Raw genomic sequence first — 27,648 nt, 5'->3', positions numbered from 1 at the left:
TTTTTTTTTTTTTTTTTTTTTTTTTTTTTTTGAGACGGAGTCTCACGCTGTGTCACCCAGGCTGGAGTGCAGTGGCACGATCTCGGCTCACTGCAAGCTCCGCCTCCCAGGTTCAGGCCATTCTCCTGCCTCAGCCTCCGAGTAGCTGGGACTACAGGCGCCCGCCACCACGCCCGGCTAGTTTTTTGTATTTTTAGTAGAGACGGGGTTTCACCATGTTAGCCAGGATGGTCTCGATCTCCTGACCTCGTGATCCGCCCACCTCGGCCTCCCAAAGTGCTGGGATTACAGGCTTGAGCCACCGCGCCCAGCCTTGAGTGTTATTTCTAACAACACTCATTCTTTTAGAAAGTCATACAATCAGATATTTCTGATTGGATTCTCATGGTGTGTGTAAATATTCCTTTATTTCATGCGATTTCCTACAAACTTGGAATTGGGTCCAGAGGAGAAGCTGACAACCATTGTTTGATAAGGTCTGACAGTATGTACTTCATGCTTTGGGAACCATAAAGTCTCAAATTACTCAGTTCTGCCTTAGTTACTTCATGTCCCATGATTAGTTGTTCATTCTCTATCATGTGCTAATGGCAAACCACAACCTGTTTCTCAAAAGGAAAACAGTTAATCTGCACAAGAGGACATGGATTGACTCTGGAATACCAGAGGGCTGTACTCTACATCTTCTGTTGGTGCATGCCAGAGCATTCCAATAAATAGGATGCTGTTTAACATGTACACTTTGAGTATCATTGGGTCTGCTTAATCAGGCGGACCAAGTGCTTGGGAAGCTTGCACTGCAGCCTGAAATTGCTCTTGTCTACAGTTGGAACTACTAGAATCCTTACAGGCAAGTCTGTGGGGCGTTAAACAAGCATATGCAAATGTATATATTGCCTCCAAAATTCAAGAGGTGTGCAGATGATAGTTCTATTGATAGTTCTATTTTTAGTTTTTTGAGAAACCTCCATCCTGAGTTTTTTGGGTTTTTTTTGTTTTTGAGACAGAGTCTTGCTGGATCACCCAGGCTGGAGTGCAATGGCATAGTCATGGCTCATTGCTCCTTTTTAGTGGTAGGCGGTATTAGGTGAAATAACCTGGAGTGACATCTTGCAGGGATGTCTTTACATGATCCAGACAAGGGAATATTTTTACCCACAGACATGGCGGCCCCAGAATCTCCACCCTCCTATTTTACAATTGAAAAAAACTTTTTGATTCATAATAGATGTACATATTTTCTGAGTACATGTGATAATTTGATACATTTATATTATCAAATCAGGGTAAGTAGGATATCTGTCACCTTAAATATTTATCTTTATTGCAGGAACATCAAATTATTCTCTTAACTGTTTTGAAATGTACAGGAGATGAGTGTTAAACGTAGTCACCTTACTGATCTATTGAACACCAGGTCTAATTTCTTCTACCTGTGTATTTTACCCATGACTCAACCTCTCTCTCTCTGTTTTTTTGTGTTTTTTTTTGGAGACAGAGTCTCACTGTTGTCCAAGCTGGAATGCAGTGGCATGATCTCAGCTCACTGCAACCTCCGCCTCCTAGGTTTAAGTGATTCTGCTGCCTGGAACTACAGGCGCATGCCACCATGCCCAGCTAATTTTTGTATTTTCAGTAGAGACGGAGTTTCACCATGTTGGCCAGGCTGGTCTCGAACTCCTGACCTCAAGTGATTCACCTGCCTCGGGCTCCTAAAGTGCTGGGATTACAGGCATGATCCACTGTGCCTGACAGGTTTTGTGTGTGCATGTGTGTGCAGACAGGTCTTGCTGTGTTGCCCAGGCTGGTCTCGAACTTGTGGGCTCAAGTGATCCTCCCACCGCAGCCTCAAGTTTTGGGATTACAGGCATGAGCCACCACACCTGAATATTGTTCTCTATAGTGGCTGTACTAATTTACATTCCCATCAACTGCATACAAGGATTATTTTTTCACCACATCCTCATCAGTACTTGTTATTCCCTGTCTTTATAAAAGCCATTCTGTGAGGTGAGATGACTTCTCATTGTGGTTATGTGTGATTTGTATTTCTCTGATGTTTAGCCATGTTGAGCATTTTTTCGTACACTTGTTGGCCATTTGTGTGTCTTTTTTATGAGAAACAACTCTTCTAACCTTTTGCCGATTTTTTGATCGGATTTTTTTTTTTTTTTTTTTGCTATCAAGTTGAGTTCTTTACATATTTTGATTACTAATCTTTGTCAGGTGAATAGTTTGTGAATATTTTCTCCCATACTGTAGATTGTCTCTTCACTTTGTTGGTTGTTTCTTTTGCTGTGGAGAAGTTTTTAGTTTGATGTAATCTCATAGGTTTATTTTTTCTCCTGTTGCTTGTGCTATTGAGGTCTTACCTAAGAAATCTTTACCCAGACCGATGTCCTGTATTGTTTCCCCAGTTTCTTCCTCTAGTAGCATTATGGTTTCAGGTGTTGCATATCTTTAATCTGTTTTGACTTTGTTTATGCTGAGAGATGGCATCTAGTTCATTCTACATATGGTTATTCAGTTTTCCCAGCAGCATTTATTGAAAAGACTGCTGTTTTCCCATTGTATGCTTTTGGTGCCTTTGTTGAAAAAGAGCTGTCTATATAAATGTGTAGATTTATATTTAGGTTCTCTGTTTTCTTCCATAGATCTTATGTGTTTGTTTGTTTGTTTTTGAGACGGAGGAGTGCAGTGGTGAGATCTCGGCTCATCGCAACCTCTGCCTCCCGGGTTCACGCCATTCTCCTGCCTCAGCCTCCCGAGTAGCTGGGATTACAGGCGCCTGCCACCTCGCCTGGCTAATTTTTTTTTTTTTGTATTTTTAGTAGAGACAGGATTTCACCGTGTTAGCCAGGATGGTCTCGATCTCCTGACTTTGTGATCCGCCCGTCTCGGCCTCCCAAAGTGCTGGGATTACAGGCTTGAGCCACCGCGCCCGGCCTATGTGTTTGTTTTTATGTCAGTACCATACTGATTGGGTTATGGTAGCTTTGTAGTATATTTTGAGGTCAAGCAGTTGGATGCTTCTAGCTTTTTTTTCTTCTTCTTTTTTTTTTTTTTTGTGACTGAGTCCTCTGTCTCCCAGGCTGAAGTGCAGTGGTACGATCTTGGCTCACTGCAACCTCTGCCTCCCAGTTCAAGGAATTCTCCTGTCTCAGCCTACCTAGTAGCTGGAACTACAGGCACGCACCACCACCCTGGCTAATTTTTGTATTTTTAGTAGAGACAGGGTTTCTTTTTTTTTTTTTTTTTTGAGACGGAGTCTCGCTCTGTCGCCCAGGCTGGAGTGCAGTGGCCGGATCTCAGCTCACTGCAAGCTCCGCCTCCCGGGTTCACGCCATTCTCCGGCCTCAGCCTCCCGAGTAGCTGGGACTACAGGCGCCCGCCACCTCGCCCGGCTAGTTTTTTGTATTTCTTAATAGAGACGGGGTTTCACCCTGTTAGCCAGGATGGTCTCGATCTCCTGACCTCGTGATCCGCCCGTCTCGGCCTCCCAAAGTGCTGGGATTACAGGCTTGAGCCACCGCGCCCGGCCAAGAGACAAGGTTTCATCATGTTGGCCAGGCTGGTCTTGAACTCCTGACCTCATGATCCACCTGCCTCAGCCTCCCAAAGTGCTGGGATTACAGGTGTGAGCCACCGCACCCGGTCACTCCAGCTTTGTTTTTTTTGGTCAGTATTTCTTTGGCTGTTTAAGGTTTTTTGTATTGCATATAAATTTTAGGATTTTTTTTTTTCTATTTTTGTGATGAATTTCATTGGTATTTTGAGAAGGGTTGCTCTGAATTGTAAATTGGTTTGGGTAGTATTGTCATTTTAACAATATTCTTCTAATCCATGAGCATGGAATATCTTCCAATTTTTTTCTGTGTCCTCTACAGTTTGTTTCATCAGTTTTCCTTGCATAGCTCCTTCACATTTTTGGTTACTTTTATTTCTTTTTCTTTTTTTTTTTTTTTTTGAGATGGAGTTTCGCTCTATCGCCCAGGCTGGAGTGCAGTGGCCAGATCTCAGCTCACTACAAGCTCTGCCTCCCGGGTTCACGCCATTCTCCTGCCTCAGCCTCCCAAGTAGCTGGGACTACAGGCGCCCACCACCTTGCCCGGCTAGTTTTTTTTTTTTGTACTTTTTAGTAGAGACGGGGTTTCACCATATTAACCAGGATGGTCTCGATCTCCTGACCTCGTGATCCGCCTGTCTCGGCCTCCCAAAGTGCTGGGATTACAGGCTTGAGCCACCGCGCCCGGCCTATTTCTTTTTCTTTGTTTTTCTTTTTTGAGACGGAGTCTTCTTGCTCTGTCGCTCAGGCTGAAGTACATGACTCTTGGCTCACCACAGGAGTCTTGGCTCACCACAACCTCTGCCTCCCGGGTTCAAGCGATTCTTCTGCCTCAGCTTCCCGAGTAGTGGGGACTACAGGCACACACGCCTCCATGCCCGGATAACTTTTGTATTTTTTTTTTTGAAACGGAGTCTCGCTTTGTTGCCCAGGCTGGAGTGCAGTGGTGCAGTCTCTACTCACTTCGAGCTTCGCCTCCCGGGTTCATGCATTCTCCTGCCTCAACCTCCTGAGTAGGTGGGACTACAGGCGCCTGCCACCATGCCCGGCTAATTTTTTTGTATTTTTAGTAGAGATGGGGTTTCACCATGTTAGCCAGGATGGTCTTGATCTCCTGACCTCGTGATCTGCCTGCCTTGGCCTCCCAAAGTATTGGGATTACAGGCGTGAGCCACTTGTGTTTTTTTTTTTTTTTTTTAGTAGAGACAGAGTTTCACCATATTGGCCAAGCTGGTCTCAAACTCCTGAACTGACTTCAGGTAATCCACCCGCCTCAGCCTCCCAAAGTGCTGGAATTACAGGCGTGAGCCACCGCACCCGGCCTAGCCTGTAGTTTTGTTGTTGTGCTCTTGTCTGGTTTTGCTATCAGAATAATGCTCACTTTGTAGACCAAGTTTGGAAATACTCTCTTCTCTTCAATATTTTTTGCCGAGTTTGAGTAGTAGTATTCTTTAAGTTTTCGGTAGGATTTAGCAGTGAAGCCATCAGGTCTTGGGCTTTTCTTTCATGGGATTCATTTTGTTATGGCTTCAATCTTGTTATTGGTGTGTTGGGGTTTTCTATTTCTTCATGGTTTGATCTTGGTGGTTGTATGCGCCCAAGAATTTGTCCATTTCAGGCCGGGCGCGGTGGCTCACGCTTGTAATCCCAGCACTTTCGGAGGCCGAGGCAGGTGGATCACGTGAGGTCGGGAGTTCAAGACCAGCCTGACCAACATGGAGAAACCCCGTCTCTACTAAAAATACAAAATTAGCCGGGGTGGTGGCACATGCCTGTAATCCCAGCTACTCGGGAGGCTGAGGCAGGAGAATCGCTTGAACCCTGGAGGCAGAGGTTGCGGTGAGCCGAGATCGCGCCATTGCACTCCAGCCTGGGCAAAAAGAGTGAAACTGTCTCAAAAAAAAAAAAAAGAATTTGTCTATTTCTTCCAGGCTTTTCAGTTTGTTGGCATATAGTTTTTCACAATAGTTTCTAATGATTGGTTGTATTTATGTGGTTTCTGTTCTGTTTTCTTTTTCATTTTTTATTTTATTTGGGTCATTTTTTCCCCTCAGTCTAGCCAAAGGTTGGTTGATTTTGTTTATCTTTTCAAGTAATCAACTTTATGTTTTATTGATAGTCTGTATTTTTTTTATTCTCAATTTTGTTTATTTGGCTATGGTCTTTATCCTTTTGATCTAATTGTGAGTCTGGTTTGTTTTTGCTTTTCTAGTATCTTAGGGGGTATCATCCAGTTATTTTAAATCTTTCTACTTTTTGTATGTACGTGTTTATTGCTGTAAAATACTCCCTTAGTACTGTTTTTATCCCATAGATTTTGGTATGTTGTATTTTCACTTTCATTTGTTTTTGGAAATGTTGTAATTGCCAAATTTCTGTGTGCTTTTGTCCCATGGAGTTTGATATGTCAACATACCAAAACAATGTTCCGTTGTTTTTTTTTTTTTTTTTGAAGAGGCAGGGTCTCCTTATGTTGCCCAGGCTGGTCTCAGTCCTGGGTGCAAGCAGTCTTCCTGTGTCGGCCTCCCAAAGTGCTGGGATTATAGGCATGAGCCACCATTTTGAGACTGTGAATCAAGGTTCCTCTTGTTAGTGATTTCTAGTTTTATTCCTTTGTGGTCAGAAAAAATGATATGATTTCTACATTTTTGAATTTGTTGAGACTTTTTTTGTGGCCTAAGATATGGTCTATTCTGGAGAATATTCCATATGCTGAGAAAAGGAATAAATCTTCTGTAGCAGTAGGATAAAATGTCCTGTTATAGTTAGGCCTTTCTAGTGTATTGCTTAACTTCTTCTGTGTTCCTTTGTTGATTTTCTAACTGGATGATCTGTCCATCACTGAGAGTGGGGCGTTAAAATCCCCTACTATTACTGTATCGCAGTGTGTATCTCCCTTTAGATTTATTAATATTTGCTTTATATACGTGGGTGCTCCAGTGTTGGGTGCATAAATATTGACAGTTTTTATATCCTCTTGCTGAATTGACCCCTTTATCATTATATAGTGACTTTCTTTTTTTTTTTTTTGTATTTTTGAGACAGAGTCTTACTCTGTCTCCCAGGCTGGAGTGCAGTGGTGTGATCTCAGCTCACTGCAACCTCCGCCTCCTGAGTTCAAGCGATTCTTCTGCCTCAGCCTCCTGAGTAGCTGGTATTACAGGCATGCGCCACCACGCCCGGCTAATTTTTGTATTTTTAGTAGAGACGGGGTTTCACCATGTTGGCCAGGCTGGTCTTGAACTTCTGACATTGTGATATGCCTACCTCGGTGTCCCCAAAGTGCTGGGATTACAGGCGTGAGCCACAATGACCAGCTGTAGTGACCTTCTTTATCTCTTTTTGTTTTTGTTTTTGTTTGAGATGAAGTCTTGCTCTGTCACCCAGTCTGGAGTACAGTGGCACGATATCGGCTCACTGCAACCTCCGCTTCCTGGGTTCAAGCGATTCTCCTGCCTCAGCCTCCTGAGTAGCTGCGACTAAGGCATGTGCCACCATACCAGGCTAATTTTTTAAAAAATTTTTAGTAGAGATGGGGTTTCACCATATTGGCCACACTGGTCTCTAACTTGTGACCCCAGGTGATCCGCCCGCTTAGGCCTCCCAAAGTGTTGGGATTTCAGGTGTGAGACAGTACACCAGCCTGAATACTGTATTCTTAGATGTCAATTTTTTTTTTCTTCCAACACTTTGAAAATTTCATCCCACAGGCAGGCAAGGTGGCCGATGCCTGTAATTCCAGCACTTTGTGAGGCTGAGGCAGGTGGATTGCTTGAACTCAGGACTTTGAGACCAGCTTGGGCAACTTGGTTGTAGAAAGTAAAGTAGAGGTTTTTCTTTAAAGACTTTTTTTTTTTTCCGTCTAATGAGGAATAAATAACTTTTTTTTTTTTTTTTTTTTTGAGACGGAGTCTTGCTCTGTCGCCCGGGCTGGAGTGCAGTGGCCGGATCTCAGCTCACTGCAAGCTCCGCCTCCCGGGCTTACGCCATTCTCCTGCCTCAGCCTCCTGAGTAGCTGGGACTACAGGCGCCTGCCACCTCGCCCGGCTAGTTTTTTGTATTTTTTAGTAGAGACAGGGTTTCACCGTGTTAGCCAGGATGGTCTCGATCTCCTGACCTCGTGATCCGCCCGTCTCGGCCTCCCAAAGTGCTGGGGTTACAGGCTTGAGCCACCGCGCCCGGCCAAATAACTTTTTTTAGAAGCAAAATTTATTCAAAGACCTGTGTTAACATTCTTAAATATCTGCTAGCTGTAATAAAGAAATCATGTACTTTATGTTCTTCGCTCTCACAGTTTAGCCTAAATATTTGCCCTGGCATGCTTATACTGGTCCAGGCAAGCATTGGTCATAGCCTGTTCTTCTTCGTTATTCGAAGGGGTTTTTACCCTTCTCAGCATTCCACAAGTTACTTCTTCCTTTGGTCTCCTGTGCCTTTGCCTCTTTTTTTTTTTTTTTTTTTTTTTTTTTTGAGACGGAGTCTCGCTCTGTCGCCCAGGTTGGAGTGCAGTGGCCGGATCTCAGCTCACTGCAAGCTCCACCTCCCAGGTTTACGCCATTCTCCTGCCTCAGCCTCCGGAGTAGCTGGGACTACAGGCGCCCGCCACCTCGCCCGGCTAGTTTTTTGTATTTTTTTTAGTAGAGGCGGGGTTTCACCGGGTTAGCCAGGATGGTCTCGATCTCCTGACCTCGTGATCCACCCGTCTCGGCCTCCCAAAGTGCTGGGATTACAGGCGTGAGCCACCGCGCCCGGCCTACCTTTGCCTCTTTTAAAAAGTTCTAAGTTGCTAGCCAGTCAGAACAAATACAAAATGTGAGGTCCCTTTCCAGCCAGTGGAAACTGGACACAGCAGTGGGGTGGATGTGTCAGGTTGTAAATGACCCTGTCTCCTTTGCTCGGTGTACTCTCATGGCAAAACTGCTGGGGAGTGTACCCTTTCTGCAGAAAATATAAAAATGGCCTTGCTAAATAAATTAAATTTGTGTTCACATGCTATTTCTTTCCGCACCGGGAAACAAGCATTTCAAACATGGTGAAACCCCGTCTCTACAAAAAGATAGAAAAATTAGCCAGGCATGGTGATGCACGTTTGTAGTACCAGTTACTTGGGAGGCTGATGAGTATGGCTTGAGCCTGGGAGATAAAGGCTGCATTGAGCCATGTTTGTGCCATGGTACTCCATTCTGGGCAATGGAGCGAGACCGTCTCACAAAAAAAGAAAGAAAGAAAAAGTCATCCTACTCCCTTCTGGCCTGTGTGGTTTCCATTGAGAAATCCTGTTGCCAGACCGATTAGAGTCCTTTATATGTTATTTGCTTCTTTTCTCTTACTGCTTTTTAGGTCCTTTCTTTGTCCTTGACCTTTGAGAGTCTGATTATTGTATGCTTTGTAGTAGTTATATTTGGGTTGAATCTGTTTGGTGTCGTCTTACCTTCCTGTACCTAGATATTTATATTTTTCTCAATTTTTGCAATCTTTGGTTATTTCTTTAATAAGCTTTCAAAGCTTACCCTTGCACTTGATGCATTCCCTCTTGAACACCAGTGATTCCTAGGTTTGGTCTTTCAAGGTAATTTTCTGTATCTTGCAGACAGTCTTAGTTCCTTTTCATTCTTCTCCTCTGGCTATATTTTCAAATAGCCTTTCTTCAAGCTTAGTGAATCTTTCCTCTGATCCATTTTGCTGTTGAGAGCCTCTGCTGTGAATTTTTGAGTTGAGTATTTCTGTTATAAGATTTCTTTTGTTGTTAATATATTCTAAAGTTTTTTTCTGATACATTTCTGAGTTGCTCTTCTATGTTATCTTGGAGATCACTGTATTTCCTTAAAAGTGCTATTTTGAATTCTTAGGGAGCTCACGTATTGTCATTTCATTAGGTTCAGTCACTGGTAATTTTTTTGTCCATTTTGGGAGGTCATGGTTCCCATTTGCTGTTTCTTGTGGATGTACATCTGTGTCTGCATTGAAGGATTATTTATTACAATCTTTGGCTGGTGGTTTTTATTGGATATGTTTTCTTTACCTGTTTGTTTTTTTGTTGTTTGTTTTGTTTTGGTTTTTGTTTTTTTTTGTGTGTGTGGTGTTTTTTGGTTTTTTTTGTTTTTTTTTTTTTGGAGACAAGGTCTCTGTCTGTGACCCAGGCTGGAGTGCAGTGGTGTGATCATGGCTTACTGCAGCCTCTGCCTCCTAGGCTGAAGCAGTCCTCTCCTGAGTAGGTGAGGTACATGCCACCACACCTGGCTACTTTTTGTACTTTTTAGTAGAGACGGGTTTTCATCCTGTTGCCCAGGCTGGTCTTGAACTCCTGAGCTTAAGCAATCTGCCTGTCTCAGCCTCCCAAAGTGATTTTCTTTCTTTAAAATTTCCCTAGGTCACTGCCTCCCTTTCAGCACTAGATGGAATCTTAAACCCACGTTTGCCTCTGCTCTAGCAAACTATCAAGAATACTGTCCATCCAGAATGAGGGAGTCCTAAAGGGCATATTCCAGCACTGTGGGCAGGCTGGCTGTGTGTTCATGCCCAGGTGACCTGTGTAGCATACCCCTACAGTATGGTGCTCCTGAACAGCCACTCTGATTTGACTTTCTCCTTTGGCCGAGATATAAAACAGAGTTTCCAGGGCTGGGGATGGTAGTCTTGCCTCCCCTCTTTGTCCCTGGATGTCCTCAGGGATATTTCTCCCTTCAGACACTTGTGTGATGCTTCCTGTGGGTTGAGACAGGGAGGGACTGATCTTTTACCAGGGAACCCAGGATGGTGGAGAAGGCAGTTGTCCACCTTGATCTCATTTTTTTTCCAGTGTAGAAACTGTGAATTGGTAGAAATTTTCCACGTTCTTGGAAATTTGATTCTCTTAACGTCTCCTTGGAGTTTTTTCACTTCTTTGTAGCCCCAGAAACTGCCTAATGTTTATATTTGAGATTAGGGACATTGCTGGTGATAATTTTCCCAATGTGTGTTTGGTTTTGGTTTTCTGGGAGGGGACTGAAACCGGCTTGCTTCTGTACTACCATTTTGGAACCATAAATGCTGCATGCTTCTAATAAAGCTGTCTAAGGTATTTTCAGACAGGGCACAATGGTTCATGCCTGTAATCCTATACACTGGGAGGCTGACGTGGGAGAATTGTTTGAGACTAGCCTGGGCAACATAGTGAAACCTCAGGTCTATAGTAAAAAAAAATAATAAAATAAAATAAAATAATTTTAAAAAATTAGCCAGGTGTTGGTAGTATGTGCCTGTAGTCCCACATACTTGAGAGGCTGAGGCAGGAGGATTGCTTGAGCCCAGGAATATGAGGTTGCAGTGAGCTATGATCGCACCACTCTAATCCAGCCTGGGTGACAGAGTAAGATCCTGTCTCTAATTTTTTAAAATGTGTTTTTACTTCCTATTCATTGGATATGATCAGTATAGTGGTGTCAACATAGTGTACCAGTGTGGTGTTTCATGGAGTGTCATTTTCTCTGGGGACTAAGTTATGACAGAGACCTGGAGAACTGACACATGCTAGGGGCAATGCTCTGTAGATACACTGTTGGGCCTGCCAGGTGAAAGGTAACTGAGTCTTGTTTTTTTTTTTTTTTTTTTGAGACGGAGTCTCGCTCTGTCACCCAGGCTGGAGTGCAGTGGCCAGATCTCGGCTCACTGCAAGCTCCGCCTCCCGGGTTCACGCCATTCTCCTGCCTCAGCCTCCGGAGTAGCTGGGACTACAGGCGCCCGCCACCTCGCCCGGCTAGTTTTTTGTATTTTTTAGTAGAGACGGGGTTTCACCGTGTTAGCCAGGATGGTCTCGATCTCCTGACCTCGTGATCCGCCTGTCTCGGCCTCCCAAAGTGCTGGGATTACAGGCTTGAGCCACCGCGCCCGGCCCCCGAGTCTTGTTTTTTTCAAATTGGTATGGAGAAGAGACATTAGCTATGTCAGTGCCTGCATACCAAGTGACAGAAATTATGTTGATTTATCTAGTGAAGACATTACTTTTTGAAAAATGGCTAAGTTCATGATTTATGAATGATTTTGGTGTGGTAATTGAGTGAGGGGTTATGATTCTCCACTGGGATAAGTCTAGTTTTTTGCTATTGCAGTTTAGACTTTTTTACATGGATAGAGCAGTATTCAAGTGCAGAGATTGGCACACTGTGGCCCATGGGCCATGTCTGTCCCTCCGCGTGTTTTTTATACATAAAGTTTAATCAGAACATAACCATGTTCGTTTGTTTACATTTTCTATGGTGTTTTCCATGCTACAACAGTAGAGTTGAGTAGCTGCAACAGAGACCATGTGGCCTCTAATGCCTAACATATATTTTGTGGCTCCTTAGAGTAGGATTTGTTAACTGCTTATCTATTTCATTTCTGGGGACACCACGATCAGTTAGCCACCACCACAGACCTCTGTAGGTCAGGGCATTCTGATTACTGGTACGTTTCCACTGTCTTTGATAGTTGATTTTCTCACCTTGTCTTTGGTGACTAAATACTACCCTCTTGATTTCTGCTATTCTGGGTCCCCCTTTCATCTCGATTGAAAGCAGGGAACTCGGCCGGGCGCGGTGGCTCACGCCTGAAATCCCAGCACTTCGGGAGACCTAGGTGGGCAGATCACCTGAGACCAGGAGTTCGAGACCATCCTGGCCAACATGGTTAAACCCTGTCTCTACTGAAAATACAAAAAAAATAAAATAAAATTAGCTGAGTGTGGTGGCAGGCGCCTGTAATCCCAGCTACTTGGGAAGCTTAGGCAGAAGAATCACTTGAACCCAGGAGGCAGAGGTTGCAGTGAGCCTGGACTGCGTCATTGCATTCCAACATGGGCAACAAAAGCAAAACTCCGTCTCAAAACAAAACAAAACAAAACAAAACACAACAGGGAACTCATCTCACTGATGGTGTTCTTTGCAGTCATACCTGTCCTATGAAGGAGAATACCAACAGGGCCTTTCAAGGATTACGATTCTCCTCCCACTACTCTCGATAACCTTTGTGAAGAGAGTGTCTTCTGCTCTGTCAACAAAGGGTGGGGGAGTGGGCTATACAGATGACACATAGTAAATCCAGTGCAACACTCCTGTCTCTCTAGGATTCTCTTCTTCACATTATGCCAGGGAGGCTCCGGCATATGAGCCTCATTAATTATAACAATTTCAGGGCCGGGCGCGGTGGCTCAAGCCTGTAATCCCAGCACTTTGGGAGGCCGAGACGGGCGGATCACGAGGTCAGGAGATCGAGACCATCCTGGCTAACACGGTGAAACCCCGTCTCTACTAAAAAATACAAAAAAAACTAGCCGGGCGAGGTGGCGGGCGCCTGTAGTCCCAGCTACTGGGGAGGCTGAGGCAGGAGAATGGAGTGAACCCGGGAGGCGGAGCTTGCAGTGAGCTGAGATCCGGCCACTGCACTCCAGCCTGGGCGACAGAGCGAGACTCCGTCTCAAAAAAAACAAAAACAAAAAAAACCACACACAAAAAATTTCAGCCCTGAGAACATAAGAAATAGCTTTATTTCAGGGGTGTCCTAAAGAAGCTCTCTGATTTTTTTTTTTTTTTTGGACAGAATCTTGATCTGTTGCCCAGCCTGGAGTGCACTGGCATGATCTTGGCTCACTGCAGACTCTGCTTCCTGAGTAAAAGTGATTCTCCTGCCTCAGCCTCCTGAGTGGTTGGGACTACAGGCACGTGCCACCACGCCTGGCTAATTTTTGTATTGCTTGAACCAGGGCTGGCAGTGGCAGAGGTTGCAGTGAGCTAAGATTGTGCCACTACACTCCAGCCTGGGTGACAGAGCAAAAATCTGTCTCAAAAAAAAAAAAAAAAAGAGAGAGAGATGTAATACTACCCATGATATTAAAAAAGCTATAAAAGGCCGGGCGCGGTGGCTCAAGCCTGTAATCCCAGCACTTTGGGAGGCCGAGACGGGTGGATCACGAGGTCAGAAGATCGAGACCATCCTGGCGAACACGGTGAAACCCCGTCTCTACTAAAAAATACAAAAAACTAGCCGGGCGAGATGGCGGGCGCCTGTAGTCCCAGTTACTTGGGAGGCTGAGGCAGGAGAATGGCGTAAACCCGGGAGGCGGAGCTTGCAGTGAGCTGAGATCCGGCCACTGCACTCCAGCCCGGGCGACAGAGCAAGACTCCGTCTCAAAAAAAAAAAAAAAAAGAAAAAGAAAAAAAAGCTACAAAAGACACAATATTCAAACTATTGACAATATTATTTAAAAAAAAAAAATCTTGGCAAGGCGCAGTGGCTCACGCGTGTAATCCCAGCACTTTGGGAGGCTGAAGTGGGCGGATCACCTGAGGTCAGGAGTTCAAGACTAGCCTGGCCAACGTGGTGAAATCCTGTCTCTATAAAAATACAAAAAAAAATTAGCCAGACCTGATGGTGGGTGCCTGTAATCCCAGCTGCTCGGGAGGCTGAGGCAGGAGAATCACTTGAACCTGGGAGGTGGAGGTTGCAGTGAGCTGAGACCGTGTCATTGTACTCCAGCCTGGGTGACAGAGTGATACTCTGTCTCAGAAAAAAAACCAAAAAACAGGCCGGGCGCGGTGGCTCAAGCCTGTAATCCCAGCACTTTGGGAGGCCGAGGCGGGTGGATCACAAGGTCAGGAGATCGAGACTATCCTGGCTAACATGGTGAAACCCCGTCTCTACTAAAAATACAAAAAAAAACCTAGCCGGGCGCGGTAGCGGGCGCCTGTAGTCCCAGCTACTTGGGAGGCTGAGGCGGGAGAATGGCGTGAACCCGGGGGGCGGAGCTTGCAGTGAGCCGAGATCGCGCCACTGCACTCCAGCCTGGGAGACACAGTGAGACTCCATCTCAAAAGAAAAAAAATAAAAAAAAAAAAACCAAAAAACAAAATAATGATCTCTCTTTGCACTTGCATTATATCCTATTTGGATACACGTTTTAATGGTTTTTATTTAATTTCTTTCGAGACAGAGTCTCACTTTGTCGCCTAGGCTGGGAGTACAGTGGCACAATCATGACTCACTGCAGCCTCAACCTCCCTGGGCTCAGGTGATTCTCCCACCTCAGTCTCCCAAAATTCTGGGATTACGGGCATGAGCCACTGCGCCCAGTCTCTAATGGTTTTAAATGTGTATTTAAGTTTGAATAGTGGGTATTTGGTCATAGATAACCAGTCTCCTCAGGGCACAAAAAGATGAGATATATGAAATTTGAGCTCTTTTAAAGTAGTTTCACTACTCTCTTTAGGAATATAGTTATTTTTTCTTGGTTACGTTTGTCGTTTCCTTCATAAGCCTCTTCCATTGGTGTATCTGTCCCTCTGTACAGGACCTGTTCAAACTCTGTCTCTTGACTGGAGGAGGAGGAGGAAAAGCTGAGCACATTGCCAACTGGAGTTCTCCAAGGTGAGTGTGAAGAACATTCCTAGTCAATGATAAGTTCAGTATGTTTGGAAGCATAATGAAGATATATTTAAAAGATGTACTTTGTCACAGAACATGGGACCATTGGACTTGGAAGTTTTAGGGTATCTTCAACTTTCCATATTTCTCTTTTTCGTCTAACCCAGACTTTCATGTGATTTTGCAAATGATCTGCTCTTATATCTTTTTGCTTATGACTTTAACGTGTGCTCTTTATCCAGATCATTTCTACTTTCCTTCCGTAATAATACTATTTCTGTTCATTATCTCATTTAATTTCTATAGAATAAATTGTTTAAAAAGTTACTAAATTGCTGGGCGTGGTGGCTCATGCCTGTAATCCCAGCACTTTGGGAGGCTGAGGCGGGTGGATCTTTTGAGGTCAGGAGTTCGAGACCAGCCTGGCCAACATGGAGAAACCCCATCTCTACTAAAATTACAAAATTAGCCGAATGTGGTAGTGCATGCCTATAATCCCAGCTACTTGGGAGGCTGAGGCAGGAGAATCGCTCGAACCCAGAAGGCGGAGGTTGCAGTGAGCTACTGCACTCCAGCACTCCAGTCCGGGTGACAGAGCGAGACTCTGTCTCAAAAAAAAAAAGAAATTACTAGGTTTAGACCCCAAGTCCTTATGATTGCCAAATATTAGTCATGGATAAACTGTTCAAATCTATGTTTGTTTAATTTTTTTGAGTGTGCTGAATATGAAAAACACAAATGAGCTTTATAATTCTGACTTATTTAACCTACCGTTTTGTTCTCAGATCCTATTTTTTTTTCTTTTTTTCTGTTTTACTTCAGAATGGCAAGTTAAAACCAAAGTGTCAGCACTTCAACAACATTTTTTTTTGGCTTAAAACATCAAACGGCATACAAATGGTAAGATTAAGATTTCTTATTTACCACACTCAAAAAAGATTGGGAATACAGTTATAAAAAATCAGCACAAATGAGAGATATTTGAGAGAGGTAACGTTTACTCAAGCAGGAGGAATGTCTCTAGAGCAAGGGTCCCCGCCGGCACTGTTTCTATTTAGAGTTAGGAACTGGGCTGCACAGCGGGAGGTGAGCGGCAGGTGAACAAAACTGTACATATAGCCATTCCCCATCGCTCGTATTACTGCCTGTCTTATTACTCTGCCTGTCAGATCAGTAGCAGCATTCGATTCTCATAGAAGCGCAAACCTTACTGTGAAGCACCCATGTGAGGGTTCTAGATTGTATGCTCCTTATGAGCCTGATGATCTGTCACTGTCTCCCATCACCTAGATGGGACTGTCTAGTTGCAGGAAAACAAGCTCAGGTCTCCTGCTGATCCTACTTTATGGTGAGTTGTGTAATTATTTCATTATATATTACAATGTAATAATAATAGAAATAAAGTCACAGTAAATGTAATGTCCTTGAATCATGCTGAAACCATCCCTGTCCCACCCCCATTCCACCTGTTTGTGGAAAAATTGTCATCTACGAAATTGGTCCCTGGTACCAAAAAGGTTGGGGACCTCTGCTGTAGAGGGATACTCTAAATATAATGAATTTGGGGATACCCTAATTCTATCTTAAAACTTAGTGCTTCAGCATTCTCACAAGTACAGATTATCACATATGTAGCTAGATAGATAATAAAAACAATTTCATGAAAATATATAGGAATTATTTCAGGGTTCTTAGAGCAAATGGCACAGGGTTCTTGCAGGTTTTCTTCATTCAACTTGTAAAAAATCCATGGGGCAGCAAGTGTATTCATGTAATGAAAATTGCAAAAATTATAATGTGTCTGATTTCAGATGGGTAAAATCTATTGATAAGTCTGAAAAATCCTTTAATCATCATTCATTCCTTTATTAACAGGCAGAAATCCACAATGGAGAGGAACTCTGTGACTTTATGGAAAATGGAGAACTCTTCAGTGAACACTCATGCCTTAATGCACACATGGGAACTGAAAATACAGGGGACACTTATGACTGTGATGAGTATGGAGAAAACTTTCCCATGTTACACAACAGTGCCCCTACTGGAGAGACGCTTTCTGTGTTGAATCAGTGCAGAAAAGCCTTCAGCCTGCCACCAAATGTTCACCAGAGGACATGGATAGGAGACAAATCCTTTGAATACAGTGACTGTGAGGAAGCCTTTGTTGATCAGTCACATCTTCAGGCAAATAGGATAACTCACAATGGAGAAACACTCTATGAACAGCAGCAATGTGGGAGAGCTTTTACTTACTCCACAAGCCATGCTGTGTCTGTTAAAGTGCATACTGTAGAAAAACCCTACGAATGTAAGGAATGTGGAAAATTCTTCAGATATTCTTCATATCTTAATAGTCACATGCGAACCCATACTGGGGAGAAACCCTATGAATGTAAGGAATGTGGGAAATGCTTCACTGTTTCTTCACACCTAGTTGAACATGTAAGAATTCATACTGGAGAGAAACCTTATCAGTGTAAGGAATGTGGAAGAGCCTTCGCTGGGCGCTCAGGCCTTACTAAACATGTACGAATACACACTGGAGAGAAGCCCTATGAATGTAACGAATGTGGGAAAGCCTACAATAGGTTTTATCTACTAACTGAACATTTTAAAACTCACACAGAGGAGAAGCCCTTTGAATGTAAGGTATGTGGAAAATCCTTCAGAAGCTCTTCATGCCTTAAGAATCACTTTAGAATTCACACTGGAATAAAACCCTATAAATGTAAGGAGTGTGGGAAAGCATTCACTGTTTCCTCAAGCTTACATAATCATGTAAAAATCCATACTGGAGAGAAGCCCTATGAATGTAAGGACTGTGGGAAAGCCTTTGCTACATCTTCACAACTCATCGAACATATAAGAACTCACACTGGAGAGAAACCGTATATATGTAAGGAATGTGGGAAAACCTTCCGTGCTTCTTCACACCTACAGAAACATGTTAGAATTCACACTGGAGAGAAACCCTATATATGTAATGAATGTGGGAAAGCCTACAATAGATTTTATTTACTTACTAAACATTTAAAAACACACTGAAGAAAAACTCTGAATGTAAGGAATGTGGAAATCTTAGGAATTTCTCATACCATAATTACCACATTTGAATTCATACTGAGGAGAAATCTTATTGGTACAAAGAATGTGGGGAGGCCTTCAGTTATCCCCATTCATTTTGAAGACATGAAAGAACTCATACTCTCTGTGTCCCCCATAAATTTTAGGAATGTTAGGGCGCCATTGGATTTTTTTTTTTTTTTTTTTTTTTTTTGAGACAGAGTTTTGCTCTTGTGATCACCCAGGCTGGAATGCAATGGCATGATCCCAGCTCACTGCAACCTCTGCCTCCTGGGTTCAGGCAATTCTCCTGCCTCAGCTTTTGAGTAACTTGGATTACAGGCGCCCTCCACCACGCCCAGCTAATTTTTGTATTTTATTAGTAGAGACGGAGTTGGCCATGGCTGGTCTTGAACTCCTGACTTCAGGTGATCCGCCGTAACCTCCCAGAGTGCTGGGATTACAGGCATGAACCACTGCACCTGGCCTTTTTTTTTTTTTTTTTTTTTTTTTTTAGTTGTTGTTAATACACATTCTTCTCTTCTCAAGAGATTGGATTGTGATCACAATCCAACATTTGAGAACTCACCCTGGGGCCATACAATATAGGAAACACAGAAAGCCCTCATTATTTCCTTAGGCCTTTCTAAGTATGTAAGATGTTGCAATGGAGAGAAACACTATTGATACAAGATACAGGCATGCCCCGTAGATATTGCGAGTTTGATTCCAGACTACCACTATAAAGCGAGTATCACAATAACGAATCATACAAATGTTTTGGTTTCCCAGTGCATATAAGTTAGGTTTACATCATATGGTAGTCTCTTGTGTGCAGTTGTGTTACGTCTTAAGTACTTTACTTTAAAATACTTTATTGCCAAAAAGTGCTAATGATCATGTGAGATTTTGGCCAGTTGTAATCTTCTTGCTTGTGGTAGGTCTTGCCTCAGTGTTGATGGCTGTTGGTCAGGGTGGCTGTGGCAGTTTCTTAAAATAAGACAGCAGTGAAGATTGCTGCATTGAGTGACTCTTCATTACATGAAAAACTTCTCTGTATCCTGCGATGCTGTTTGATAACATTTTACGCATAGTGAAACTTCTTTTAGAATTGGACTCAATCTCTCAAACTTCGCCACTGCTTGATCAACTAAGTTGATGTAATATTCTAAGTCTGTTGTCGTTTCAACAGTGTTCACAGCATCTTCACCAGGAGTAGATTTCATTTCAGGAAACCACTTTCTTTGCTCATCTATACAAAGCAACCTCTCATCTGTTCAAGTTTTTTCATGAGATTGAAACAATTCTGTCACATCTTGAGGCTCCATTTCTAATTCTAGTTCTCTTTTTTCCATCACATCCACAGTTACTTTTTCCACTGAAGACTTGAACCCCTCAGAGTCACCTATGAAGGTTGGAATCAACCTCTTCCAAACTCTGGTTAATGTTGGGTTTTATTTTTTTTTAATATTTTTTTAGAGACAAGGTCTTGCTGTGTTGTTTGTGCTGGAGTACAAGTGGGTATTCACCAGCATGATGAGAGCACACGGTAGCCTTGAACTCCTGGCCTCAAGCAATCCTCCTGCCTATGCCTCCTGAGTAGCCAAGACTCCAGGCACACACCACCACACCTGCCTTAATGTTGGTATTTTGGCCTCCTTCCATGAATCATAAATGTTGTTAATGGCATCTAGAATGGTGAACCCTTTTTGCAAGGTCTGCAATTTAATTTATCCAGATCCGTCAGAAGAAGCATTATTAGTGGCAGCTCTAGCCTTACGAAATGTATTTCTTAAATAAGACTTGAAAGTCAGAATTATTCCTTAATCCATGGGCTGCAGTTAGCAGGCATGAAAACGTTAATCTTCTCTATACCTCCATAAGAGCTCTTGGTTACTAGGTGCATTATCAGTGGTAATATTTTGAAAGGAATCTCTGAACAGTATGTTTTACAGTGGGCTTAAAATATTCAGTAAACCATGCTGTAAATAGATGTAAATAGACACCACAAGGAGAGTAGATGTAGCATAGTTCTTAACTGGCTCTTGGATTTTTAGAATGGTAATTGAACATTGGCATTCATTTAAAGTCACCAGCTGCATTGGCCTCTGACAAGAAAGCCAGCGCAGGCTGGGAAAAGTGGCTTACACCTGCAATTCCAGTGCTTTGGGAGGCTCAGGTTGGAGGATCACTTGCGGTCAAGAGTTCAAGCCCAACCAGCACAACAGAGCGTGACCCTGTCTCTACAAAGTAAAGAGTCAGCCCGTCCTTTGAAGCTTTGAAGTCAGATATGGCTTACCTAGAGCTATGAAAGTCCTAGATGGCATCTCCTGAAGTAAGGCTGTTTTGTCTCTGTTAAAATTCTAGTAGAGCTACCTCTGCCAGTGATCTAGATATTCTGGAAATGCTTGCTGCAGCTTCCACATCAGCAATTGCTACTTCACTTTGTACTTTTGTTACAGAAATGACTTGTTAAACCTCACAAACTGATCTTTGCCAGTTTCCAGCATTTCTTCTGCAGCTAATTCACCTCTCAGCCTTCATAGAATTAGAGTTAGAGCCTTGCTCTGGATTGGGTTTTGGCTTAAGGGAATGTTGTGGCTGGTCTGATCTATCCAGACCACTAAAACTTATTCCATGTTAGTTAGTGGTGAGGCTGTTTTCCCTTCTTATTATCTGTGTTTTCACTGGAGTAGCACTTTTAGTTTCCTTCAAGAACTTTGCATTCACAACTTGGCTAACTGGCACAGGAGGCCTAGATTTTGGCCTATTCCAGTGTTTTTTTTTGTTTTTTTTTTTTTAAAGAGACATAGTCTCGCTTTCGTCCAGGCTAGAGTGTAGTGCAGTTACAGCCCATTGCAGCCTCAAACTCATGGGTTCAAGTGATTTTCCTGTCTTCTGAGTAGCTAAGACCGCAGGTGTGTACCACCATGGCCAGCTAATTTTTTGTTTTTATTTTATTATTATTATTATTATTTTAAGACGGAGTCTCGCTCTGTCGCCCAGGCTGGAGTGCAGTGGCCGGATCTCAGCTCACTGCAAGCTCTGCCTCCCGGGTTTACGCCTCAGCCTCCGGAGTAGCTGGGACTACAGGTGCCCGCCACCTCGCCCGGCTAGTTTTTTGTATTTTTTAGTAGAGACGGTGTTTCACCGGGTTAGCCAGGATGGTCTCAATCTCCTGACCTCGTGATCCGCCCGACTCGGCCTCCCAAAGTGCTGGGATTACAGGCTTGAGCCACCACGCCCGGCTTGTTTTTATTTTTTTAGAGGCAGGACTTTACTGTTTACCAGGCTGATCTTGAACTCAAAACCTCAAGTGATGCTCCCCTATCTGCCTCCCAATACGCTGGGATTACAGGTGTGAGCCTCTGCACCTGGCCCTTATCTTGGCTTTTGACATGACTTTCTCACTAAGGTTAATCATTTCCAGCTTTTGATCTAAAGTGAGAAATGTGCAACTTCTTCTTTCACTTGAACAGTTAAAGGCCATTGTTGGGTAATTAATTGGCCTAATTTCAATATTGTTGTGCCTCAGGGAATTAGGAGGCCTGGGACGGGAGGGGGGAGTGGCCAGTTGGAGGAGTGAGAGCATAGCATTTATTAAGTTTGCTGTCTTCTAGGTTGTGGTTTGTGGTACCACAAAACAATTACAATAGGAACATCAAAGATCACAGAGCAGCCGGGCACGGTGGCTCACACCTGTAATCCCAGCGCTTTGGGAGGCTGAGGCAGGTAAGTCATGAGGTCAGGAGTTCAAGATCAGCCTGGCCAACATGGTGAAACCCCATCTCTACTAAAAATACAAAAAATTAGCCAGGCGTGGTGGCAGGCACCTGTAGTCCTGGCTACTCGGGAGGCTGAGGCAGGAGAATCGCTTGAATCCGGGGGGTGGAGGTTAGAGTGAGCTGAGATCGCACCACCACACTCCAGCCCAGGCGACAGAGTGAGACTCCGTCTCAAAAAAAATAAAATAAATAAAATAAAATCACAGAGCACCATGATAAGTATAATAATAAGGAAAATGTTTGAAATATTGTCAGAATTACCAGGATGTGAGAGACAAAGTGAGCACATGCTGTTAGAAAAAATGGTGTTACAGATTTATTCAACATAACATTGCCACAGGACTTCTACTTGTGAAAAATATCTATAAAGTGTGATGAAGCAAAGTGAAGTAGCATGAGGTATGTCTAGTTATTGCTGTAGTGGTTTCCAAATGGTGGTTTTCTTTTTTTTCTTTTTTTCTTCTTTTTGTTGGTCTGCAATGGGGTCTTGCTCTGTTGCTTAGGGTGTGGAGTGCAGGGGCACGATCATGGCTCCCTATAGCCTTGACCTCCTGGGCTCAAGTGATCCTCCCACCTCAGTCTCCTGAGTACCTGGGACCACAGGCACATGCTAACACACCCAGTTAATTTTTTTACTTGTAGAGCCAAGGTCTTAATGTTGCCCAGACTGGTCTCAAACTCTTGGGCTCAAGCAGTCCTCCTGCCTCAGCCTCCCAAAGTGCCGGGATTACAGGTGTGAGCCACTGCACCCAGCCCAAAAAGTGATTTTCTAATTCCATAGTTTCTTCTACATTTCTTAACTGGAATTTTGTAAGGAAGAGTTATCCTTATTCATTTATTTACCCATTTACTTGTAGGAGCATGTATCATAAATTCTTACTCTATGGGGTATAGTTAGCTACTGTAAATTTGATGCAGATATTTTTCCAGATTCAATAAGTAGGATCCCCATCAAGCTATCTTCTGAATCTAAAAATGTATTCTCCTAATTTCGTGGGTATATAATTATTTTCTGGGCAACAGTCTGTTCATGGTACATTTGTCTCCACCCTAGAATCAGAAAAATCTAGTTTCTTTTAATGGAGAATACTATTTAGAAGCTGCAGTCTCTGTGTGGGGTGGTGTTCCTAGGTAATAGTGCCCTGGCTTTTAGGTCCTGTCTGGAGGATGTGGGAAACATACATAATTATATGTATCCACACACATTGATACCTATATTTCTATATTAAAAATGTGACCACATGCCAACACTTTTAATTCCACTGCAACACTACTGGGTTACTTCTTGCCTTCCAAATTCCCTTCTCTGTAGCTATCTTTCATCACTTGCAAAAAATAGCGCTTGCTCAATCCTAGATTAAAATATAAGCTACTCAGAATTGATAACTCACACCACTGTTTTTAAAAATCTGCTAACCAGAATTCAGTTTTTATTCACAGCTCTTATCTTTAGCTCAGGGCATAATGTAAAAGCACTAGGTTTAAAACTTACTTGGTCAGCAGCAATCCACTTCTAGGTACATGTCCAAAGGAACTGAAGAAAGCATCTCAATGTGTGAATGCCTGCCTGTGTTCATTGCAGCATTATTCAGAAGAGCCAAGAGGTGGAAGCAAAGTAAATGTCCATTGACAGATGAATTGGTAAACAAAATACATACAATGCAATATCATTTAGCCTTAACAAAATTCTGCCATATGCTACAACATGGATGTGACTTGAGGACATTATGCTAAGTGAAACCAGTTGCAAAAGGACAAATACCACCCAATTCCACTTACATGGGGTATCTAATGTCAAACTCAGAAGCAACAAAGTACTGCGGTATTTGCCACAAGCTGGTGGAGGAGAAAATAAGTTGTTCGATGGGTATTGAGTGTCAGCCATGCAAGATGGAAAAGCTTTTTGAGATTTGTTGTATAAAAATATGCATATAGTTAATAATGTTCGGTACACACAAAGTATGTGAAAGGGTAAATTTTATGTGTTTTTATCATAATAAAAATTGTAATAAAAGAAAAGTTATTTGGGTCAATTTTGTGTTTTTTCCCCCTTTTCATTGTTGAATTTTTATCCATTTGATAGTTCATTTCAGTAATTCCTGTTCATTTTCCATTTTGTGTCACAGTTACCCTTGTTGATTTTTTAAAAATTAGATATATAAAACAGGCCAGGCATGGTGGCTTATGCTTGTAATCCCAGTACTTTGGGAGGCTGAGGTGGGTGGGTCACCTGAGACTGGGAGTTGGAGACCAACTTGGCCAACATGGTGAAATCCTGTCTACCGTAAATTATTATCCTGTATACGGTAAAAAATTAGCCAGGCGGCTGGGTGCTGTGGCTCATGCCTGTTATCCCAGCACTTTGGGAGGCTGAGGCAGGCAGATCACGAGGCCAGGAGTTCGAGACAATCCTGGCCAGTATGGCGAAATCCTGTCTCTACTAAAAATACAAAAATTAGCTGGGCATGGTGGCAGCTAATGAGGAAGCTGAGGCAGGAGAATCACTTGAAACCCGGAGGCGGAGGTTGCAGTGAGTTGAGATGGTGCCACTGCACTCGAGCCTGGGTGACAGACTCTGTCTCAAAAAAAAAGGCCGCACGTAGTGGCTCATGCCTGTAATCCCAACACTTTAGGAGGCCTAGGCGGGCAGATCTCGAGGTCAGGAGGTCAAGACCAGCCTGGCCAACATAGTGAAACCCTGTGTCCACTAAAAATACAAAAATTAGCCAGGCATGGTGGTGGGTGTCTGTAGCCCCTGTTACTGGGGAGGCTGATGCAGGAGAATTGCTGAACCCCAGAGGTGGAGGTTGCAATGAGTCAAGATTGCGCCACTGCACTCCGGCCTAAGTGACAGCGCAAGACTGTCTCAAAAAAAGAAAGAACGTCATGGCAGCCATCTGTAATTCCAGCTACTTGGGAGGCTGAGGCAGAAGAATCGCTTGAACCCAGGAGGTGGAGGTTGCAGTAAGCCTGTGAGGGAGAGAGACTGTCTCAAGAAAATTAAGTAAATAAATATGTGAAACAATAGTATGTTTTGGCTGGGCGCGGTGGCTCGTGCCTGTAATCCTAGCACTTTGGGAGGCTGAGGTGGGCGGATTGCCTGAGCTCAGGAGTTTGAGACCAGCCTGAGCAACACGGTGAAACCCCCGTCTCTACTAAATACAAAAATTAACCGAGTGTGGCAGCATACACCTGTAATCTCAGCTACTCATCAGGCTGAGACGAGAATCATTTGAACCCGGGAGGCGGAGGTTGCATTAAGCCGAGATCACGCCACTGCACTCTAGCCTGGGCGACAGAGCAAGGCTTCGTCTCAAAAAAAAAAAAAAAAAAAGTATGTTTTATTTCATACTGACTTATCTTTTTTTTTTTTTTGGAGTCAGGATTTTGCTGTTTACCTAGACTGGAGTGCAGTGGCCTGATTGTACCTCACTGCAGCCTTATGCTCCTGAGCTCAAGCACTCCTCCCACTTTAGTGTCTCAAGAGACTGGGAGTACAGGCATGCACCACCAGGTGCAGGCAGTTTTTAAATTGTTTACCCTTTTATTTTTTTTTTTAGGCAGGGTCTTGCTCTGTCACCTAGGTTGGAGTGCAGTGGCGCAGTCAGCTTCCTGCAGCCTCACACCTCTGAGATCAAGCAATCCTCCCTCAGCCTCCTGAGTAGGTAGGACTACCAGCGTGCACAACCAGGCCCGGCTAATTTTATTAAATTTTTGTAGATGGGATGTGGCTATGTTGCCCAGGCTGGCCTCAAACTCCCGGTCTTAAGGGATCCTCCCACCCTGGCCTCCTAAAGTGCTGGTATAACAGGCATCAGCCACCATGCCCACCTAATTGCATATTTTAAACATTAGAACTAAACATAAAAGTTTTTCTTGGCTTATCCTTTCCACTCTGTTCTCATCTTGCTGTCGTTTTCAACCTGTTCCTATACATCCCCTATAGGTAATGAACCTTGTTTTCTGAATAATCCTGTGTTTTCTTTTAGCAAAAATGAACACGTGTATATACATTTGTTATTGCCCATTCAAAAAAAGGTTTCAGCTGGGCACGGTGGCTCATGCCTGTAATCCCAGCACTTTGGGAGGCCGAGGCTGGCGGATCATGAGGTCAGGAGATCGAGACCATCCTGGGTAACACGGTGAAACCCCGTCTCTACTAAAACTACAAAAAATTAGCCAGGCGTGGTGGTGGGCGCCTGTAGTCCCAGCTACTCGGGAGGCTGAGGCAGGAGAATGGTGCGAACCTGGGAGGCAGAGCTTGCAGTGAGCCGAGACCGCTCCACTGCACTCCAGCCTGGGTGACACAGCGAGACTCCGTCTCCAAAAAAAATAAAAAAATAAAAAAAAAGAAAGTTTCATACTATACTCTTGCAGTTTCTATTTTTGCCTACAGTGTATCTTGGTAGCCACTCCATATAAATTCATAGATATATCTTCCGTTTTCACCTTCATTTTATAGCTGCATAATACCCCTTTTGTGGATGTACTATGTAATATTCAGCTGCTTTACTACATGTCATCAATTAGAGAATTCAAATTTGCAATTACTAACGGGTACAGTTGGTATTCTTGAGCATGTGTATTTTTGTATATTTAGACATTTATGTTCAGGACAAATTCCCAGAATTAGGATTGCTGGATTAAATAGGTAGCGTGTTAGATATTGCCAAATTATTATTATTTTTTTTTTTTTTGAGACGGAGTCTCGCTGTGTCACCCAGGCTGGAGTGCAGTGGCGCGATCTCGGCTCACTGCAAGCTCCGCCTCCCGGGTTTACGCCATTCTCCTGCCTCAGCCTCCGAGTAGCTGGGACTACAGGCGCCCGCCACCACGCCCGGCTAGTTTTTTGTATTTTTAGTAGAGACGGGGTTTCACCATGTTAGCCAGGATGGTCTCGATCTCCTGACCTTGTGATCCACCCGCCTCGGCCTCCCAAAGTGCTGGGATTACAGGGTTGAGCCACCGCGCCCGGCCTAGATATTGCCAAATTCTCTGTGCTAGGCAGCCTCCACATTGGCCCCCAGTCTCTGCTTCCTGGTATTTGAGGACTACCCTTGTGTAATCCTCTCATATTGTACCCTGATTGATGTGTGTAACCACCAGAATATGGCAGAAGTTCTGGTAAGCCAGTTCTGAAATTAGGTTATGAGAGCCCCCATATACCTGGAGCCCAAGTATTAAAAACAATTTTAGGCCGGGCGCAGTGGCTCAAGCCTGTAATCCCAGCACTTTGGGAGGCCGAGACGGGCGGATCACGAGGTCAGGAGATCGAGACCATCCTGGCTAACACGGTGAAACCCCATCTCTACTAAAAATACAAAAACTAGCCGGGCGAGGTGGCAGGCGCCTGTAGTCCCAGCTACTCGGGAGGCTGAGGCCGGAGAATGGCGTGAACCCGGGAGGCGGAGCTTGCAGTGAGTTGAGATCCGGCCAGTGCACTCCAGCCTGGGCGACAGAGCGAGACTCCGTCTCCAAAAAAAAAAAAAAACACACACAATTTTAAAAAAGAGCAACTCATGCTTCCTGATGTCAAAAGTTACTCTAAAACTACAGAAATCAGGCTGGGCATAGTGGCTCGTGCCTGTAATGCCAGCACTTTGGGAGGCCAAGGAGGGCAGATGAACATGTGTTCATAAAAAAATGAACACAAGTTTTTTCTTAGTTCACATGACAAGTAAATCTTTGATAAATTAATTGGTTTGTTTTTTTGTTTGTTTGTTTGTTTGTTTTTTTTTTTTTTTTTTTTTTTTGAGACGGAGTCTCGCTCTGTCGCCCGGGCTGGAGTGCAGTGGCCGGATCTCAGCTCACTGCAAGCTCCGCCTCCCGGGTTCACGCCATTCTCCGGCCTCAGCCTCC

The 27,648-nt window shown here is 43.7% G+C and overlaps 1 protein-coding gene across 3 annotated transcripts in view; it reads left to right on the top strand.

The window, feature by feature from the left end:
• The window catches only part of ZNF121 (zinc finger protein 121), a 21,682-nt gene extending 3,392 nt beyond the window's left edge, over positions 1–18,290 (top strand). Inside the window, exons 2-5 of one of the 3 annotated variants that reach the window (XM_025368467.1) lie at positions 14,868–14,944; positions 15,764–15,841; positions 16,232–16,289; positions 16,817–18,290. In XM_025368467.1, coding sequence (XP_025224252.1) covers positions 16,287–16,289; positions 16,817–17,986 — 1,173 coding nt within the window. In that variant the 5' untranslated portion in view covers positions 14,868–14,944; positions 15,764–15,841; positions 16,232–16,286 and the 3' untranslated portion in view covers positions 17,987–18,290. Of the gene's footprint in view, positions 1–14,855; positions 14,945–15,763; positions 15,842–16,231; positions 16,290–16,816 lie in introns of those variants that run through there. The other 2 variants (XM_025368466.1, XM_025368468.1) reach the window with 2 other exon arrangements.
• The last annotated feature ends 9,358 nt before the right edge of the window (positions 18,291–27,648 follow it).

This window comes from Theropithecus gelada, chromosome 19, assembly GCF_003255815.1.
Source record: "Theropithecus gelada isolate Dixy chromosome 19, Tgel_1.0, whole genome shotgun sequence".
Taxonomy (NCBI): Eukaryota; Metazoa; Chordata; class Mammalia; order Primates; family Cercopithecidae; genus Theropithecus; species Theropithecus gelada.
Note: the sequence above shows the minus strand (reverse complement) of the source record. Positions and strands in the feature narration are given on the sequence as shown.